Source organism: Hydra vulgaris, chromosome 13, assembly GCF_038396675.1.
Source record: "Hydra vulgaris chromosome 13, alternate assembly HydraT2T_AEP".
In the NCBI taxonomy this organism is placed as follows: Eukaryota; Metazoa; Cnidaria; class Hydrozoa; order Anthoathecata; family Hydridae; genus Hydra; species Hydra vulgaris.
In genome coordinates, this window is record NC_088932.1 from 36,261,349 (window position 1) to 36,280,574 (window position 19,226).

A 19,226-nucleotide genomic window follows, 5' to 3' on the forward strand; every position below is an offset into this window, starting at 1 on the left:
TCAGTTGCCCATGTTTTAAAAGATAAGTAGTTTCAAAATGACACAGTAGAAGCAATTTAGCACTTTTGAGAAAAATTAAAATTTAATTTGGTTTTTTGTTTTAAAAAGAGATGCATATCTTCAACAAAATTACTTAGTTAAACAACTCAAAAAAAAAAAAAATTATTTTGAAGCTTTACAAACTTTTAATTAATTTAGTCAAAAAAATATATTTAATATCAAATAAAACAACTTTTACATAAGCTATTTGATGAGCTTTGATGGAAGAAATTTCATTTTAAATTAAAACCATCTGAGTTTACTTACTTTTTAAAGATACATAAAAAATTTAGAAATTTGCTAACTTCAAAATTACACACTATCACTTAGGTATTAGCTAGAAACTTTTTATTTATTTATTTAAATAAAACTTATCTGATTTTCAGAATTAATAACATTTTTAATCTTTCTTAAGAAATATTTTTTGTTTCTTTCCACCTCTACAATCAGTTTTCCGAACATTCTTTTGTATTTGACCCAGAACTGTCTAGCTCTAAGCTGCCTGGTCATTTTTATTCAAATCATATGTGATCTGAGTGAATGGCATATACATACAGTTGTATACAGTTTATCCTGGAACCTCAAAGCCATTCTGGCTTCATTCTAGTTCCAGGATGAGGTTCCAAAAAGCTAGGAAATGGTTAACTGCACACTTGAAAAGTTGTAGGTTGTATAAAAAGTGAAAGCATAAAGATGGATAAGAATTATAAGGTTTTTTTGATGTGCAAGGAAAAAAACTGGAATAATAAAAGTTTTTATAGCATGAAGGGACAGATACAGTGAAATGATGCAACTTGTTGAATAAGAAGCCAAGTAAGAATGTGTATTGGTTTATCGTATGATAGCTCGTTTGAGCATTGACCATGATAGTATTTGTAGAAAAAAGAAAGAAATGCAACCTTACAATAATAGGAGAGTGGCTAAAGCTTGGCAGAAGCAGGACATGTCTAATTTCATTTACAATGTGCATTTAGACTTTTTCCAAGAATAAGAAGGTTGTTATTTATCATTATAGGAATGCCAACAATATTGCAATACTTTTTTGCCAGACTTAAAATCCACAATCCACTGCAAGCCTTAGGCTGTTAAAGAAAAGAAATCAAAATAAAAGTTGGCAGCTTGTTCTAAGCAATTAAAAATTGAAGTCTTTTTGTCAAGACAAGATTATAAAGTTGAGTCATCAGCAAATAGAACCACTTTAGATGTAAAATTTTCATGAAGATTGTTATTGTAGATAAGAAACAATACAGGAGCAAAGACTTTGTGGTACCCTTAAATTTACTCGAAATGAAAAAGAGTGTAGGCCTTCAAGAATAACTTCAATACTTCAGTTAAAATGAAATGATTTAATAATCTCAAAAACTTTATATAAAGAAACTAATAGCTGAGTGAAGATTAATTCTAGGATAGTTAGAGAGGTCAAAGTGTTTTCTAGATTTTTTAAAAAATGGAACCACTTAGCACTTTTTCATAGTTTAGCAAAAGTTAAAGAAAGTTCTGGATAACACTTTTTTAAGACTATGATAGAAATCTTGTCTGGAGCACAAACTGTAGAAGTGTTTAATTGAGAATTAACTTTAGCATTGGAAGCCAGAGTGATTTTGGATGTTTAACTGGTATGACAGGAAGAATATGGCCATTAGATTTAAGAGTCAAGGTAGATGAAAAGTTATTTCCAAATAACTGCCCTATTCTAGGAAGAAGTAAAAAGATCAGACCCATGAACTAGAGATTAAATATTAGACTTACTTTAGTTTATGACACTATTGAAGACTTTCCAAAAGTCTCAAGAACCTAGCATCTGTGATAAGATACAAGATTTAGTAAACTGAGAATAACAGAGCTTAACATCAGACAGGATCTTTTTACATAGGCTTCTTGCAATAATAAAAGGACATTTGTTCTTAAGAGATGTTATGTAAGAGAGGTTCTGAAAAATGGAAAAAATGATTACTGTTTAATAAAGCAATTGCTCAAGATATTAAAAAATGTGGAGTAGAATGAGGAATTACTTAAAATTAAAAAAGAAGAATCAAAGTTTCCAAACTTTTATTCCAGAAAGAATAAAAGCTTTCAAGATGCGCATTTATGCATGCGTATGGCGTGACTCAAGACTAGAAAAGGAGACATAATCTTAGACAGATAATCATAATCGTAGACAGATAATCATAATCTTAGACAGATTAGAAAAAAATGCAGTATCAAAAAATGTTTGTTAGAGCAGAATAAAGTGATTTAGGTATCAGCATGTAGAGAGGTAGCAGCTTCAGGAGAAAATGGTAGTGCTAGAAGTAAGGAAATTTGAAGAGAGTGCCTTACACATTGTATGAATGAGCTTTAACTAAGGAAAAAAAAATGCTCTAGAATGTTTATATTAGAGAAACAGCATAAAAGAGGAAGGCTACAGTCTGATGATGATGGGGATAATGATGATGATGATCATGATGATAAAGATGGTAAAGATGTTTATGCATATATTTATATACAAAATATAACATTAATTTTGAATTAAAAAATATACTTTAGAATGTAAAATATTTATGCAGCCCCAGTCACAACCCTGGCCCTGGCTATATTTTTTCAAACTTGGCCCTTTGTCAAATTACTACCCCTGTCGCTTACTGTCTCAAAGAAGACTACACCAGTGTCAAGATGTTACTGAGTGCCTCAAAGTATGAAGACTATATATAAGTCCTTCATGGTGTTTTTATGAAATTTCTATCTATTCTTTGTCTCAAGGACAGCCATGACATTAAGGAAGCGCTATCACAGAATAGACAATGTAATGCTAGAACAATTGTAGAACCTCTATGCCACCATTGCAAATCAAGATAGGTCTCATAAAGCTAGTCATGACAAAAAGTTTTCACCTAAGTACCTCCACTTTTCACCTAAGTACCTCCAAGATTTTTATTTGATTCTGTCTGAAAATTTAAGGTCTGATCTGGTTGGTATCTGTTAGACCACAGATTAAGAAAAATCATAGAATGTAAAAACTCCTGAACAGGATAGAGACTACTTTGTTAAAGTCATTTACAGTGCACTCACAAATTTAGAAAATCGACTTTTTTTCTAAACTTTTTTAGTGATTTTTAACTTTTCCTTTTTAACACTAATTACAAGTTGTAAATAAGTTCAAAAAAAAATTAAATCAATTTTTATTAATAGAATTTGAACTTCATCAAAAAATATCTTTGTTTTGAAGTGTGGCCATGTAAACCTGATTTTTACAGGCTGTTGTGTTTTTACCAAGTTTTATGAAAACCCCTTATATAAATAGTAATAGTTATTGGTTTCTTTAACATTGAAATATTTCAATGTTAAATAAACCAACAATTATTACTTTATATACTTATGTACTTATTATTATTATTTTTATTATTATTATTATTATTATTATTATTATTATTATATATATATATATATACATACAAGTATATATATACATACAAGTATATATACATACATACAAGTATATATATATACATACAAGTATATATATATACATACAAGTATATATATATATACATACAAGTATATATATATATATATATATATATATATATATATATATATATATATATATATATATATATGTATGTATATATGTATATGCACATACATACAAATATATATATTGAAATATTTCAATATTAAATAAACCAATAATTATTACTATATATACTTATGTAATAATAATAATAATAAAGATAATAATAATAATTATTATTATATATGCATACAACTATATATATATATATATATATATATATATATATATATATATATATATATATATATATATATATATATATATATATATATATATATATATATATATATATATATATATATATATATATATATATATGTATATATATATATCTTGCATCTTTGGAATTGTTGGAGGAGTTTAAAATATTCCTTTGAATTTTTAAGAATTATAAAATAATGGTTAATTTTTTTTTAAGCTTTTTTCAGATCGCTTATAAATAGTGATCTTCAAAATGGTTTCTTGGATGAGCGTAATACTCAAGATGATTTCATGGAGAATATTGGAATCAATAATAATTTTCTGCAATTTCATTTTGAAACAAATCCTTACTCTTTTGAAATAGTATATAAAAATTTTCCTGAAGTGTTCTACAAAAAACAGGTTTTTTAAATTGTTCATATTTATGTATAAAAATATTATTTTCATAATTATCTTTGGTTTTGGAGTTGGATTTATATTAATAATTTATTAATAAGTTGGAATGTCTGATAATTTTTTACATAGTTTAGCACTAGAGATAATGTTGATAATCATTTAGCACTAGAGTTTAATGCATAATCAAGAAAAGACAATGATAAGTTAAAAAAAATAATTAATGAGTATTAAATTAAAGTATTAGTACTAACATGTTAAATATTAGTATTTGGTAAGTGTTATGCTGATTGGCTGATGCTGATTGGCTGATGCTGATTGGTTGATGCATGACCTTTTTTGTGAAAAGCAATAAAAAAAATATAAGAGAAAAATCAGGAAGGTGAAAGATAAAATAATAGTAATACTCTCCACCAACAATTCTCATGTAATTTAATTTCTATGCCTTTTGTAGTGTCTGCCAGACTTTTTGCTGCACATCCAGTAAGATCAGGTTAAATTTAGATTTATCGCTCTAAATTACTTTCTTTCAGTACTCGATAGGTGTTTCCACTTTTTTGCAAATGATCTTTGTTTTATATGACTTAGAGTCAAATCGTTCAAAATCGAAGTGTTTTTTGCAACATACTCTACTGTAAAATCCTTGCTCTCAGATTCTTTTTTGAGCTAAAATTATGATTTTGTGGTCGTTTGGAACTTTGTCTGCAATCTTTTGAGCAGCTTCAAATCTGTTTTGCTTGATTTGTAAAATAATGTTTCTATCGAGCAAAAAAGTGGAATGCCTATCGAGTTCTGAAAGAAAGTAATTTGGAGCAATAAATCCAAATTTAACCTGATCTTATTGGATGTGCAGCAAAAAGCAGAAACTAGGAAAGGCATACAAATTAAGTTGCATGAGAGGAGAAATAAAACACATTGGTGGAACTTTGAAATTTTCAAAGAATGATGTTAATATGATAAAATGGCCTGCACAGTCACTCGACTATGACCTCATTGAGCATTTGTGGTACATTCTAGACCGGAAAATTGGAGATCCAGCTTGCAGAAGACAAAATGATCTAAAAGTAGACATAGTCAAAGCATGGATGAAAATAACTCTAGAAGAAGCAAAACCTCTGGTGAAATTAATGCCTCAACATCTGCAAGCAGTTTTCTGGCAAAGGGTGGTTTAACTAAATATTGAAATGTAACTTTTTGCCTAAATTTGGAAATACTTTTTATATATATATATATAAAAATATATATATAATATATATATATATATAAATATATATATATATAAATATATATATAATATATATATAATATATATATATATATATATATATATATATATATATATATATATATATATATATATATATATATAATATATATATATATATATATATATATATATATATATATATAAATTTGGTGGAATGCAAAAGTTAGTAAAGTTATAGAGAATGGAAAGATGGAACGTTATAATAAGCAGAAAAAAATAAATAGGAAAGGAAACAGGCTATATTACTGCTTGGCTAAACACAAAGCAAAACAAACCATATACAAAACCTAATCTCATAAAAAGTACTTACAAACAAAGTTGAGGTAAAAATAAGGTAGATGACTCATTTTGAAAAGTTGCTAGGCTAAGAGTTTAAATTACATAAAGAAGATTTATCTTCAGTAAATAAGGTTAGCGGACCAGTAAAGCTGATAACCTATTGCGAAGTGAAGTCAGCAATTGAAAAATTTATTTAGGCAAGGTTACTGGTTCTTCTGGCGTATTGGCTGAGATGTTGAAGACTTCTCGAGATGTGGATACAGTCTGCAAAATTCAGGTCGGCATTCAGCAATCTTGATATAAAAGCTGACCTATCTTTGCTTTACAACGGCATTTAACTGCTGAGCTGAATCTCTTAAAGTGTTGGCATGAAAAAAAAAATATATGTAAAAAATATGTAATATTCGTTCATTATAAGTTCATAATTTATTTATTTGTTGTAATTACTTGTTTTTTCATGTTTGACAAGTTTTATTTAAAAAAAAATTAATTTTTTTTCAATTCATTTTTTTGTTGAACAGCACATGAACTAAATTTGTATATCTAACTGACGTTTTTTCTATGATCAATCTAAAAAACCAAAAAATAATGTAATAAAAAAACTAGATTTTTTTTTATTAAAAAAATCTAGTTTTTTAAAAAACAAAAAAATCACTAATTCATTAATTTGCTATATACTTAAAAAAAATTTAAGTGCTTCGTTCTTTAAAATATTATTGCAACAGAAAAGCAGAACTCCAAGTGAATTTTTTGCTGACCTGATGCTGGCTGAGTAACTCTTGTGTCAACCTGAAATCCTTCAAATTTCACAGGCTGTTGGTGTATGATGGATATCAGATCTTTTTAATGCAATTGTTTACCAAGGTAAAGTTCCACATGTCTGGAAGAAGAGCTGGATGTTGAAGATTTATAAAAGAGGTAGAGACTCATGAACAATAAAGATTAATAATTTTCAGTGTAGAAGAAAAAAGGTAGAATTTAGAAAACTTAGACAGAGTGTGTTACAGATGACATGAAAAAGTTTTAGTTAAAGAAAGAAGATGTTTAATGTTATATTGGAGAAACAGCAGGAATTAAAAATTAAGGACCATAGGAGATGTTTTTCTATTATATTCTTCCTGAAATATCAATTGTTGTTCCATTCAAATTATAATTTTTTATAATTTTGCTGACTGTTCGAAAAAGGAATTCCAGTCTGCTAATTAACTTCTCTTTAGGTGTTAGCATTATTTACCAAATCCAAAACTAAGTTTGCTTGAGAAATTGTCCAATATTGTTTTACAGTGCGCATATTGCTATTGATTAATCAATTTTATTCAATTAATAAATGTCTTATGTGTTACATATATACTTTGTTACATATGTAAATATCTTATGTTTTACATATGTTAATATCTTATGTTTTACATATGTAAATACCTTATGTTTTACATAATCAGCTTACAAACAGTACGCCAGGAATTGCAAACAAATCTTATCTAATTATCAATCTAAAATTGAATTAAACCGAAGTAGTAATAACATTAGCCAATTTTATAATTATGTTAATAATAGAATGAATATCCCTAAAAAGCACCACCATCTAGTAGACAAAAATAACAATAACAAGGTCACTTCCAGTAAAATAGAAATAACTAATGTGTTTAATAATCACTTTGGAAGTGTTTTTATAGGCGATAATAGTTATTCTCTTAATAATGTCAGTTATGTTAATGATCTAATAAATATTGACAATAAGTATTGACACGGATTATTTTATGTAAAGTCACTGTAAAAAACCTTAATGGGAATTAGCGCTAATACAGTCCAGATGGCTTACCTAATGCAAGATTTAGCAAGGGTTGATAGCCAAGGCTAGAAAAAAATGTATAATTTTTTAAAACTTAAAAAATTATAACTTTAAAGACTTAAAAAGTTGTAGGTTGTATAAAAAAGGAAAAAATAAATGGGTAAAGTTATAAGTTTGGGTAAAGTTATAAGTTTATTATAAGTTTTTTGATGTACAAGGAAAAAACTGGATTAATAAAAGTTTTTATAACATGAAGGGACAAATGCAGTAAGGCATGCCATCGGAAAAATCTGCCCACCTTTTGCGGTGTGGTAAAGCTAGTTAATGGTTGTTTTTTGAAATTATTTTTTTGTGTGTGGTAGTGTTTGTATAATAGAACATTTTGACAGAAAAAAATATTATTTAGTTTCAAAATGTCAACCGAGCAAACTAAATAAAGATTTTTGATTGTGGACAAACACCTAAAAAATCCAACTTTATCGAATAGAAAGCTGGCGAAATCATTAAAAATATCAAGAAGAACTGTATAGATGTTCTTAAACAGTTTACAAAACAGAAAACTATTTAGAAAAAACAAGGAAATGGTTGAAAAAAACGCACAGCAAATCCTAGAGCTCTCGAATGGTTGGAAACTTCATTGGAAGAACATCCTGATTGGTCTGATAGATATCAAGCGAAAAAACTGAAGGTTTCCAATTTTTTTGTACACAAATGGCAACAGAGACTTGGATATCAAAGTTTTAAAGAAGTTAAAATGCCAAATCGAAATGATAAATAAAATTCAACCGCAAAGAGTCGAGCTCGAAAGTTGTATGACAACTTGTTAACAAAACATAATGGATGCATTTTGATGGATGATGAAACTTATGTTAAAATGGATTTTAAACAAATTCCTGGGCAGTGCTACTATTCTTCTAAAATAAGAGGAAATGTGAGTGATAAATACAAGTATGTAATGACTGATAAATTTTTGTAAAAAATTGTTGGTTTGGCAGGCACTTTGCTCTTGCGGCAAAAAATCCCCAATTCATGTTTGTTTGGGCACAATGAAATCTTCGGAATGCGTGAAATGTTGTCTTTCTCGTATAAAACGACTAATTAAAGCTCATAGCAGTACTTCAGTATTGTTTTGGCCTGATTTAGCCACAATACATTACTCAAAAGATGCTCAAAAGTTTTACGATGATAATGGAGTGATGTTGGTTCCGAAAAAGATGAATCCTCCAAACTGCCCCGAATTACGTCCTATTGAAAAATATTGAGCCATCATAAAAAAGAAATTTAAATTAAGTGGAAAAACAGTAAAATCAGCTACAGATTTGAAGAAAAAATGGGATTATGCTGCTAAAACTTACAAAAATCACTCTGTCCAGAAACTTATGGGAGGCATCAAAAAGAAAGTCAGAATTTTCTGTAAAACTTAATTTTTTTTGTTTTTTCCCTATTAATATGTAATCTTTACAGTCTTAATTTTTCAGAAATATATTGATTTAAATACATTTAAGCTTTCTTACATCCTTTTTTGATCAAGAAAGGTGGGCAGATTTTTCCGATAGCATGCCTTAACTTTAACAACTGTTGTTAAAAGGAAATATTGCCTTAAAAGGATTGAATAAGAATAAGATATAATAATAATAATGTTGAATAATAAGATATAATGAATAAATATGTTGAATAAGAAGCAAAGTAAAAATATGTTTGGGTTTATTTTTAAATCTTTTTTTTAATTTTTAATTTTTTTTTTTTTTAACAATTATCTTATTAACTGGTCTTAAATTTAAGTTTTCTTTAAATCATCCTATTAACTTATTTTTAGTTTTTAGCTGTAGTTATTTTTATTTTTTTTACGATTTTATTTTGATCGTAGATTAGTAACTGATCTTAACATACTTGTAAAATTTGTATTTATTTTTTATATATTTATATATATATTTTTATATATATATATTTGTTATTATGTTATTTATGATAGCTTGTTTGAGCATTGACCATGATAGTATTTGTAGAAAAAAGAAATAAATGCAACCTTGCAACAATTGAGAGTGGCTCAAGCTTGGCACATAAAGCAGTTCTAACTACATTTACAATGTGCTTTTAGACTTTTTTTGAGGGTAAGAGGGTTGTTATTTTTCAATATAGGAATGCCAACAGTATTGGAATATTTTTTTGCAGTAAATAAATGAGTTTTGTTGTCTAACAAAAATTGTAGATTTTAAGTCCAGAAATTTAAATCCACATCCAGAATTTAAAGTCACTGAAAGCCTTAGGCTGTTACAGAAGAGAGATCAGACTAAAAACCGGGTGGTTGTTCTAAGCAATCAGAAAGTGAAGATTTTTTCATCAAGACAAGAGTATAAAGTTGAGTTGTCAGCAAATAGAACCACTTTAGATGTAAAATTTTCATGAAGATTGTTATTGTAGATAAGAAACAATACAGGAGCAAACATAGAACTTTGTGGTACCCTTAAAGTTTCATGAAATAAAGAAGAGTGTAGGCCTTCAAAAATAACTTTAATACTGCAGTTAGAAAGAAATGATTTAATAATCTCAAAACCTTTATATAAAGAAACTAATAACAGAGTGAAGACTAATCATAGGATAGTTTTTTTTTTTTTTTTTTTTTTTTTTTTTTTAACCACCACAAGGCCAATAAAGCCACTACAGATGAGGAGGCTACTTAATAGTGGTTATAACCCTCTCTCAACTCTATAACTCCGAAACACGAACCTTGACGAACAAGGCCGCTGCGTGGAGAAACAAGTTGAGAAACAAGTTAGAGAAGTCAAAGTGTTTTCTAGAGTTTTGAAACATTGAAACCACTTATTTAGCACTTTTTAATAGTTTAGCAAAAATTGTATAGAGTTCTGGAGAACATTTTTTTAAGACTATGATAGAAATCTTTTCTGGAGCACAAACTGTAGAAGTGTTTATTTGAGAATTAACTTTAGCATTGAAAGCCAGAGTGATTTGGATGTTTTACAATAGTAATCTGTATATTTTACAATAGTAATTATTTTACAATAGTAATCTGAAATAATAATCTGTTTAACTGGTATGACAGGAAGAATATGGTCATTAGATTCAAGAGTCTAATTAGAGTAAGATTTCTTTGTAAATAACTTTGCCTTATTTTAGGAAGAAGTAAGAAGATCAGATCCATGAAATTATAATTAAATTATAAGGGAGTTTTATTTTCAAATAACTCTTATTCTAGTTAATAAGGTATATAATAATTAGATATATCAAAGATGCTTATTGAATTTTATCAATTATTTATGAATTCAAAACAATCTTTCATGCGTTTGCAAAGTGCATGCAAATAAATGATTTATAAATTAATAAATAAATAAATGAATGACTAATATGCAATAAATGATAACTAATATGCATTTTGACTGTAAACTGTTATCCTTTAATACAAAATAGTGAATTTTTCTCAATTGAGTTTGTTAAATTTATTTACTTATAAAAAAATGTATAATCTTATAAAAAAATGTATAATCTTATAAAAAAATGTATAATCTTATAAAAAAATAAATAATCTTATAAAAAAATGTATAATCTTATAAAAAAATGTATAATCTTATAAAAAAATAAATTATCTTATAAAAAAATGTATAATCTTAAAGAAATTTTAATAAAAGGAAACTAAAAATAAAATAAAAGTTGTTTCGACATTCTTTTTTTTTAAAAATAATATAATATTAAGTGTTTAATAAGTTATTATATTAAGTTATTATTAAATATGATATTATTAGATTTATAATTATATTAAGTGTTTAATAATAAAATATCATGTTATTGGTGTTGTTAAATGTACAGTAAAAAATGAAAACTATAATAAACATAATAGTTCTAAATGTTCTATTAAATTATATATATTTCTGGAAATCTTAAAAAAATTTTTCAAAACTTTAAAAAGGGCAAGCAAACATTAATTTAACAATAATAAGATAATTAAAAAAAAGCACGCTTTTGAAGAAAGCAATGTTTTAGCATGGTTTCTTTTAAAGTAATTGCAAATGCATTCATTTTAACTGAAATTTCCTATGCTTTTATAAATGCATGTAAAAACCATGCTAAAACATTATTTTCTTCAGTTGCGTATTTAAAAGTAACAAAGCATGGTTTCTTTTAAAGTCGTTAAAAATGCATTTTAAATTTTAGTAACTTATTGTTTTTTTATAATATTTTTTTTTTTTTTAATGATAAATAAAAAACTATCAATCGCATAATTATTTGGAAAAAAAATTTCTGAAGTTACACGTTTGTTTTTAAAAATTTTAAGCAAATGCCAATGTTTGCTTAAGTAAAAGTAAGGAAATGTGATGTTTATTTTTCTGTCTTTTTATCACCAAATGTTCGCACGTTTGTTGATTTGTCGTACCCTGTTAAAGAACAGCATAAAAGAGGAAGGCTAAAGCCTGATGATGATGATGATGATGATGATGATGATGATAATGATGATGATGATAGTGATGATAGTGATGATGGTGATGATAATGATGATGATGATGATGATGATGATGATGATGATGATGATGATGATGATGATGATGATGATGATGATGATGATAATGATGATGATGATGATGATGATGATGATGATCATCATCATCATCATAATTGTAATGATAATATTGATGATTATGATGATCATGTTGATCAAAATTATGTTTATATTTGCACATGAATATTCAAAGTAAAACATAAATTTTGAATTAAAAAGTATACTTTAGGATGTATAAATCTTTATGCAACCCCGACTCCGGACATATTTTATCAAACCCAGCCCCGGTCAAATATCAACCCTGGTCGCTTACTATACGTGCATTTACCAGTTATATAAGACCAATTATTGAATATTGCTCTCCAGTTTGATTGCCACACCAAGCTATGTTGATAAAGTCTATTCAAAATATTTGAAAAAGGTTCACAAAAAAAATTGCCAATCTTAATTGTTTAATTTATTATAGCCATTTACAGCTGCTTGGTTTTGATTCTCTAGAGCTCAGGCGTTTAAACATGATTTAGTTGTATGTTTCAAAATTATTCATAATTTGGTTTGTATAGATAAAAGTTTGTATTTTGAGATTACCAATAATATGAAATCTTAAATTTTTGTATTACAAACTGTATTTGTTCAATATGTACATTGTTTTTATACTTATTTAGGGGCATATTGTCTGTGTCCATTTATTGGACATGTATGTACTTTAGAACATGTAATTTTTAAACTTGTTCTAATAAATCTTTATCTATTATATGTAAATTTCTTATGTTTTAAATATGTAACTATCTTATGTTTTACTTATGTAAATATCTTATGTTTTACATATGTAAATATCTTATGTTTTACTTATGTAAATATCTTATGTTTTACATTTGTAAATATCTTATGTGTTACATAAGATATTTACAAATATTTGCACAATAAATCAAGGTACAGCAAACATAATTTACTGATTTTCTTGAATTATTTTTTGGGTACTACTTGGTTTTGTACCTTGCTTTCATTTTAAACACATTCTTGTGAAAAGCAGTTAAATGGATTACAAAACTCATTTTTTTGTTTGTATTGTTTATATTAAAAGGAGAGAAAAAGGAGGTTTATTAAAGAAACAGTTGTCTTTAGAAAAGCTTAAAAATATATTCAGATGATTTAAGAATTTTTTTTGTGCAAAACAAAGCATAAAATAAATGTCCTGGTCACTGATATATAAACTAGATGTCAACTTTGGTCTAAAAAGTGAAACCGCTTTTGCCCTTTTTACAAATGGCAGATTAAATTTGTAAACAGATATTATTCAACTTTTATTTTCCTAAAAGAAGTAAATATATTTTAAATATAAATACTATTTATGTAGAAGTATTAAACGGAAGTAAGAATACTTGTTAAGTAATAGTTTATGATTCCTAAATTTATTTTCGATTAGAAAGGGATTAAAGTTTTAAATAGAAAAGTGAAACAACAGACGCTTTTGAAGTATTTTTATGAATTATAATACTTTTAAGCCTATGTTTAATAGGCTCATAAAAAAACTTTTGAAATTTATTTTATAATTATTAAGATGTGTTTTTAAATTATCTTAAATTTATTGGTTAATAATAATATATATTTATATTATTATTAACTTTTGACTTGCATTTTAAGCTTTTATTCCTCACATCGGCTTCAGCTCTTGCCATTTTTACAAATGGCGGACTATATTTATAAACAAAAAAAAGCAGCTTTATTTTTAGTCCAATAAAATCCCGCAAGTTAGACATCTAGTTTATATAATATATCATTAGTCATATTAGTTAAATGATTAATGGAAGTAACGCAATAGTGCACAAACTCCCTCAATCAAATTATCAAACAAAATCACTTGCGCTCTACACATCCACATCCACTCACGACCACATGCGCACACTCTTAATTGAATACACAAAACCCAAAATCATTTTTTTTAAAATAATGATAATTATAAATTGTATCTAATTAAATTAAATAACTATTATTATGTTTCAATTACTGGGAAATAGATCAATGGTATCAAAGTTGATTTTTCATTGACAATTCAAAAAAAAATCAACATTTTTACATTTAAGGGTATAATAAATTAGTGACCATAAACGTCACTAATTCATTTTTAACTTCAGAAAAAATATTTTATTAAAAATTAAATAAAATAAAAAATTAATTTAACGTTGACATACTAAAATATCAATATTTAAATAAAATATTTATTTATTTAAATTTATTCTTTTTTTCCAGTATTACTGGAATGAGTCAAAATGAATTCTAGTTTATTATATTTTCAAAATTTAAATATCTAATTTTTTGAAAAAATACTTTTAATGAATTTTTAAAAATGGCTTTCAATGCAAATTTATCTTTACATAGTTGGTGTTGGAAGTGTTAGGTGGTTGTGTTGAGTTTGTTAGGTAGATGGGTGCTAGTGGTTCAGGTTTTATTTTATGTATTTTTTGTAGTTAGTTTATTTATAGGTTATAGTTTTTATTTTATGTATGTTTTGTAGTTAGTTTATTATTTTTTAAGAGACGAGAAAAAAACAAATCTATGCAACGAATTGATAATGGAGAAATCAGCTTCTTACTTGATTTCAAAACAGCTGAAGCTTTTATTCCTGAAATTCCGAATGTTACAATTAAAGTAAGACGTAATACAATTGAGTACTCTAAGGAAGTTCCAATTATAAAAGTAAAATATGAAGTAGTAGAAGCAACAAAGGTAAATTTAGATATCAGCAAAATATATGCAATTTATCTATTTTTTAATATCTTCCTATCATAATTTATTTATATTCATAATACCATAATTTTTTGATACTCTAATAACTTTTTTAATATTTTAATAAAGTTTTTCAATTCTGGTATTGCCCCTGCATCAATATGAAGTATCTAATAAATTAAAAAATACAATCAAGAGTCACAATTTACCAATAAAAAAACTTCTTACTGTTAATTTGATTTTGAACATCAAAATTAAAATTCGGTGTTCTCCAGTATATTCCAGAATTCTGCAGTAAGAATTAAATTCAATATTTAAACATCTGCTGCAAATAGGCTAAACTCTTTTTGAATTTTGATTCTTTTTAAACATACTGTACATACTGCTTCCATGTTATATGTAAACACAACAAACTTTCATCAAAAAAATTTTTTCAACAATAAATTATTTTTTTAACAATTCAAGATTCAAGAGTCAAACTTTTCTAATTCAACTCTTGAATCTTATGGCTATTCACTTCCTTCCGTTTCAATTAAATAGGTTAACCCATTGTTAGACACTCAAATCGCTTCTGTTGCTAAAGTCATATCTTAAATTTAGAGTTAAACTCTTCTATGGCTTGTGGTCCAGACAATATTCCTGTCATAGTCTTACAAAAGTGTTCTCCAGAACTTTCTTCAATTCTCTCTAAACTATTTAATAAATGTTTAAGTCTTAAAAACTAAGTCTTATTTTCATGCTTGCTGCACAATGGCATTTGTGGTTCAAATTTTCAAAAACTCTGGTGAACATTCTGACCCCTCCGATTATCGTCCGATCAGTCTTCTTTCTGTTATTTGCAAGATCTTTGATCAAAAAATCTCTCATCTCATGTTGAGTCAAATAAATTACTGTCAGACAATCAATACGGTTTTCAGTCCTCTTCCTCTATGCTGACTTGCTAACTGCTGTGACTGAATTTAGATTTTATTGTGCATAAGATGGAGATGGAGAGGCTAGGACTATTGCTCTTGAAATATCTAAAGCTTTCAACAATGTTTGGCATGCTGGTCTTCTCCATAAGTTTTGTTTCATATGGTGTATCTGGGAAAGTTTTTGAGATTTTAAAATTGTTTCTTTCTAACCCCTTTATTAAAGTCATCTGTAAAGGCCAACACTCTTCTTCATTTCCAGTAACTTCTGGGGTACCTCATGGTTCTATCCTTGGTCCTGTTTTTTTCTTATCTTCATTAATGACTTTCCCAACAACTTTACATCCAAAGTAACTTTTCTTGTTGATGACTTTATACACCTGTCTTGACAAAAAGTCTTCTCTCTTCGATCGCTTAGAACAGGCAGCCAATCTTGAATCTGATCTCACTTCTGTAACAGATTGAGCCTTGTAGTGGCTTGTATCACAATACTGTCTACATTCTATATTAATGAATGCCAACCCTCTCACTGAGTCTTTACGTCTTCTTGGATTATTGTTTACTACTGACCTTTCACGGAAACCATATATATCGATTGCTAAATTGGCACCAGCTAAGGCTGCTTCTCTTTATCATGCTTGTCATTTTCTTACTCCTGATTCTATTCTCTACCTCTACAAATCTCTTATTTGTCCCTGTATGGAATACTGTTGTCATATTTGGGCTGGTTTTTCTAATGATGCTCTTTCTCTTCTAGACAAGGTCCAAAAATGTATTATAAACGTAGTTGGACCCCGCCCTATCTTCTAAGCTTGAACCTTTTTCCCATTGTTGCAAAGTTGCATCTCTTTCTCTTTTCTACAAATTTTTTTTTTGTTCTTTTTATTTCATTTTTAATAAGCATTTCATTACAACATTTAAAATATAAATATATAATAGTAAAAAAGTATATATATAATGGTCATTATTAAAAAAATAAAAGAACATGGGGACTTGTAGAAGACCATACGGTCTTGTCGTCGAGTGCCGCTAAGAAATGTTTGTGTTATGGATGATAGTGTTTTACATTAGTTTTTACTCCTTCTTTAAATATAGGAATAATTTTTGCTATTTTTAAATCATCAGGAAAAACTCCCTGATTAATAGAGCATTTAAAAATTTGGAAAAGTATGTCTTTTAAAACGTCAAAACAGCTTATAATAACATTCCCATTAACATCATCTGAACCAACTACTTTATTTGACTTTAGCAATTTAAAACCACTTTCAAACTCTTCAAAAGACAAATTAAAAAAATTTAGATGCGAGTTTATAGGGTCTTATGTTGCCTTTATTAATTTTTTAGGGTTTGGAATTTTTTTGGCTAGGTTTGGTCCAACAGATACAAAATATTTATTAAATTCAGAAGCAAATGTTTTTTTATCAAGAAAAAGATTATTATCTACTTTAATAACTGAGAGCAGAGATTGCAATATTTTTTTACTGTTACCAGTAATTTTGTTTATTAGTTGCCAAGTGTGTTTTAAGTTTAATTTGTACTTTTTAAGTAAATTAGTGTAGTATATTTTTTTTGAATTTTTCCTTAGGTGTTCAAATAATCTTATTTAATTTTTATGGTCTTACTCTCAGTTGTTTTTGACTTTAAATATTGAATATAAAGTTTTTGTTTAATTTTGGAAGATTTTAAAATACCTTTAGTAATCCATGGCGATTTATTTTTTTTATGTTTTTAATTTACTTCTACTTATACTATCATGGATGTTGCTCAAATAATACTATCATGGACGCTGCTTCAATGAGCTATCATCTTTAGTTCCAACTAAAACTAAATCTCATTTAATTTCATTTCATCTCATCAAAAGTCAACTAAAACTCATTCTCATTTGACTCGTCATTCAGCAAAGTCTCATTTGTTTATTGTATCTGTTCCTGCATGCTCTAAAAACTTTTATTTATCTAGTTATTTTCCCTTCAATTTTTTGGAACACTTTCTCATCTTCATGACTTTTCAAGTCTCTATTGACCATTTCCTTGCTCTATAACTCTTTTTTTTTCTTCTAGTAATTCCTAACTTAATAGTGGTTGCTTGCAGCCTTGTTGGGAGTGAATCAGAAATAAATAAAAATGTTAAACAAAAAGGTTTTGACAAAAAGCAAAAAAAAATTTTATTTCGCTCTTTAATTTGGAAGATAAACAATTTAAGACAGACACACCTTAAATTTCGAATTCAAATGCAGTAAAAAGCTTTATCATAAAAACCACTTTTAAAAGTTAAAAAACTTATCATAAGATTTTTTTCAAGAAATTAAAAAAAAAAAAAGTACTTTTAAAAGTTAGATCGAAAAAGCTGAAAGATCGAAAAAATGTCAACACTAGTCAAAATTTAGTTCTCCTTAAAATTATTGCAGTAGAATTTTCTCTTAACTCTTTGTTGAAATAGAATGAAACATGGAAGTTGTTTACAATGATGATGTTGTTTACTGTTTTATAAAAGAAATTTTTTTTTATAATATAGGTTATTATAGTAGATATATAATTAGCTTTGTACCATTACAACATTGTTTTAACAAGAATAACATGCTATCACAGCAATTATCAAATTTTTTTGAGTAATTAAATAATATAAAAAGTTGATAAAGATTAAAATGACTTACTTTTTTAACTTTTATTTACAAATTTTGATTGTATGAGTATTTAAGTAATTATTTTTATAAAAATTGTTTTAATTTTTGTCTTTTATTTACAAATTTTGATTGTATGAGTATTTAAGTAATTATTTTTATAAAAATTGTTTTAATTTTTGTCTTTTATTTACAAATTTTGATTGTATGAGTATTTAAGTAATTATATTTATAAAAATTGTTTTAATTTTTGTCTTTTATTTACAAATTTTGATTGTATGAGTATTTAAGTAATTATTTTTATAAAAATTGTTTTAATTTTTGTCTTTTATTTACAAATTTTGATTGTATGAGTATTTAAGTAATTATTTTTATAAAAATTGTTTTAATTTTTGTCTTTTATTTACAAATTTTGATTGTATGAGTATTTAAGTAATTATTTTTATAAAAATTGTTTTAATTTTTGTCTTTTATTTACAAATTTTGATTGTATGAGTATTTAAGTAATTATTTTTATAAAAATTGTTTTAATTTTTGTCTTTTATTTACAAATTTTGATTGTATGAGTATTTAAGTAATTATTTTTATAAAAATTGTTTTAATTTTTGTCTTTTATTTACAAATTCTGATTGTATGAGTATTTGAGTAATTATTTTTATAAAAATTGTTTTGATTTTAACATTTCAGCTTTTAGTGAATTTGGATTTGGACTCAGTTTATGAGGATGAAAATGGTTATAAAGTTTATGAATTAGAGAAATGTTTACACAGTGATTTGAAGTTTCATTTAAAAATTGAAGTTCAATTTGCTAATAATTATATTGTTGCTAAATATACACGCAATTTTACATTAAAAGGAAAGAAAAGATCTCGAAGTATAAAAGTTTTTTTCTTTAAAACATTGCTATTTTAATTTGTTTACATTTGAAACTTAAGCT

The 19,226-nt window shown here is 26.4% G+C and overlaps 1 protein-coding gene across 3 annotated transcripts in view; it reads left to right on the forward strand.

Moving 5' to 3' along the window:
• Nucleotides 1–19,226, forward strand: part of LOC100207736 (uncharacterized) — a 73,291-nt gene that overhangs the window by 18,281 nt on the left and 35,784 nt on the right. For 2 of the 3 annotated variants that reach the window (XM_065816975.1, XM_065816977.1), the window contains exons 2-4: nucleotides 4,011–4,195; nucleotides 14,567–14,758; nucleotides 18,977–19,163. In XM_065816975.1, coding sequence (XP_065673047.1) covers nucleotides 4,011–4,195; nucleotides 14,567–14,758; nucleotides 18,977–19,163 — 564 coding nt within the window. The remainder of the gene's footprint in view (nucleotides 1–4,010; nucleotides 4,196–14,566; nucleotides 14,759–18,976; nucleotides 19,164–19,226) is intronic. The other variant, XM_065816976.1, reaches the window with a different exon arrangement.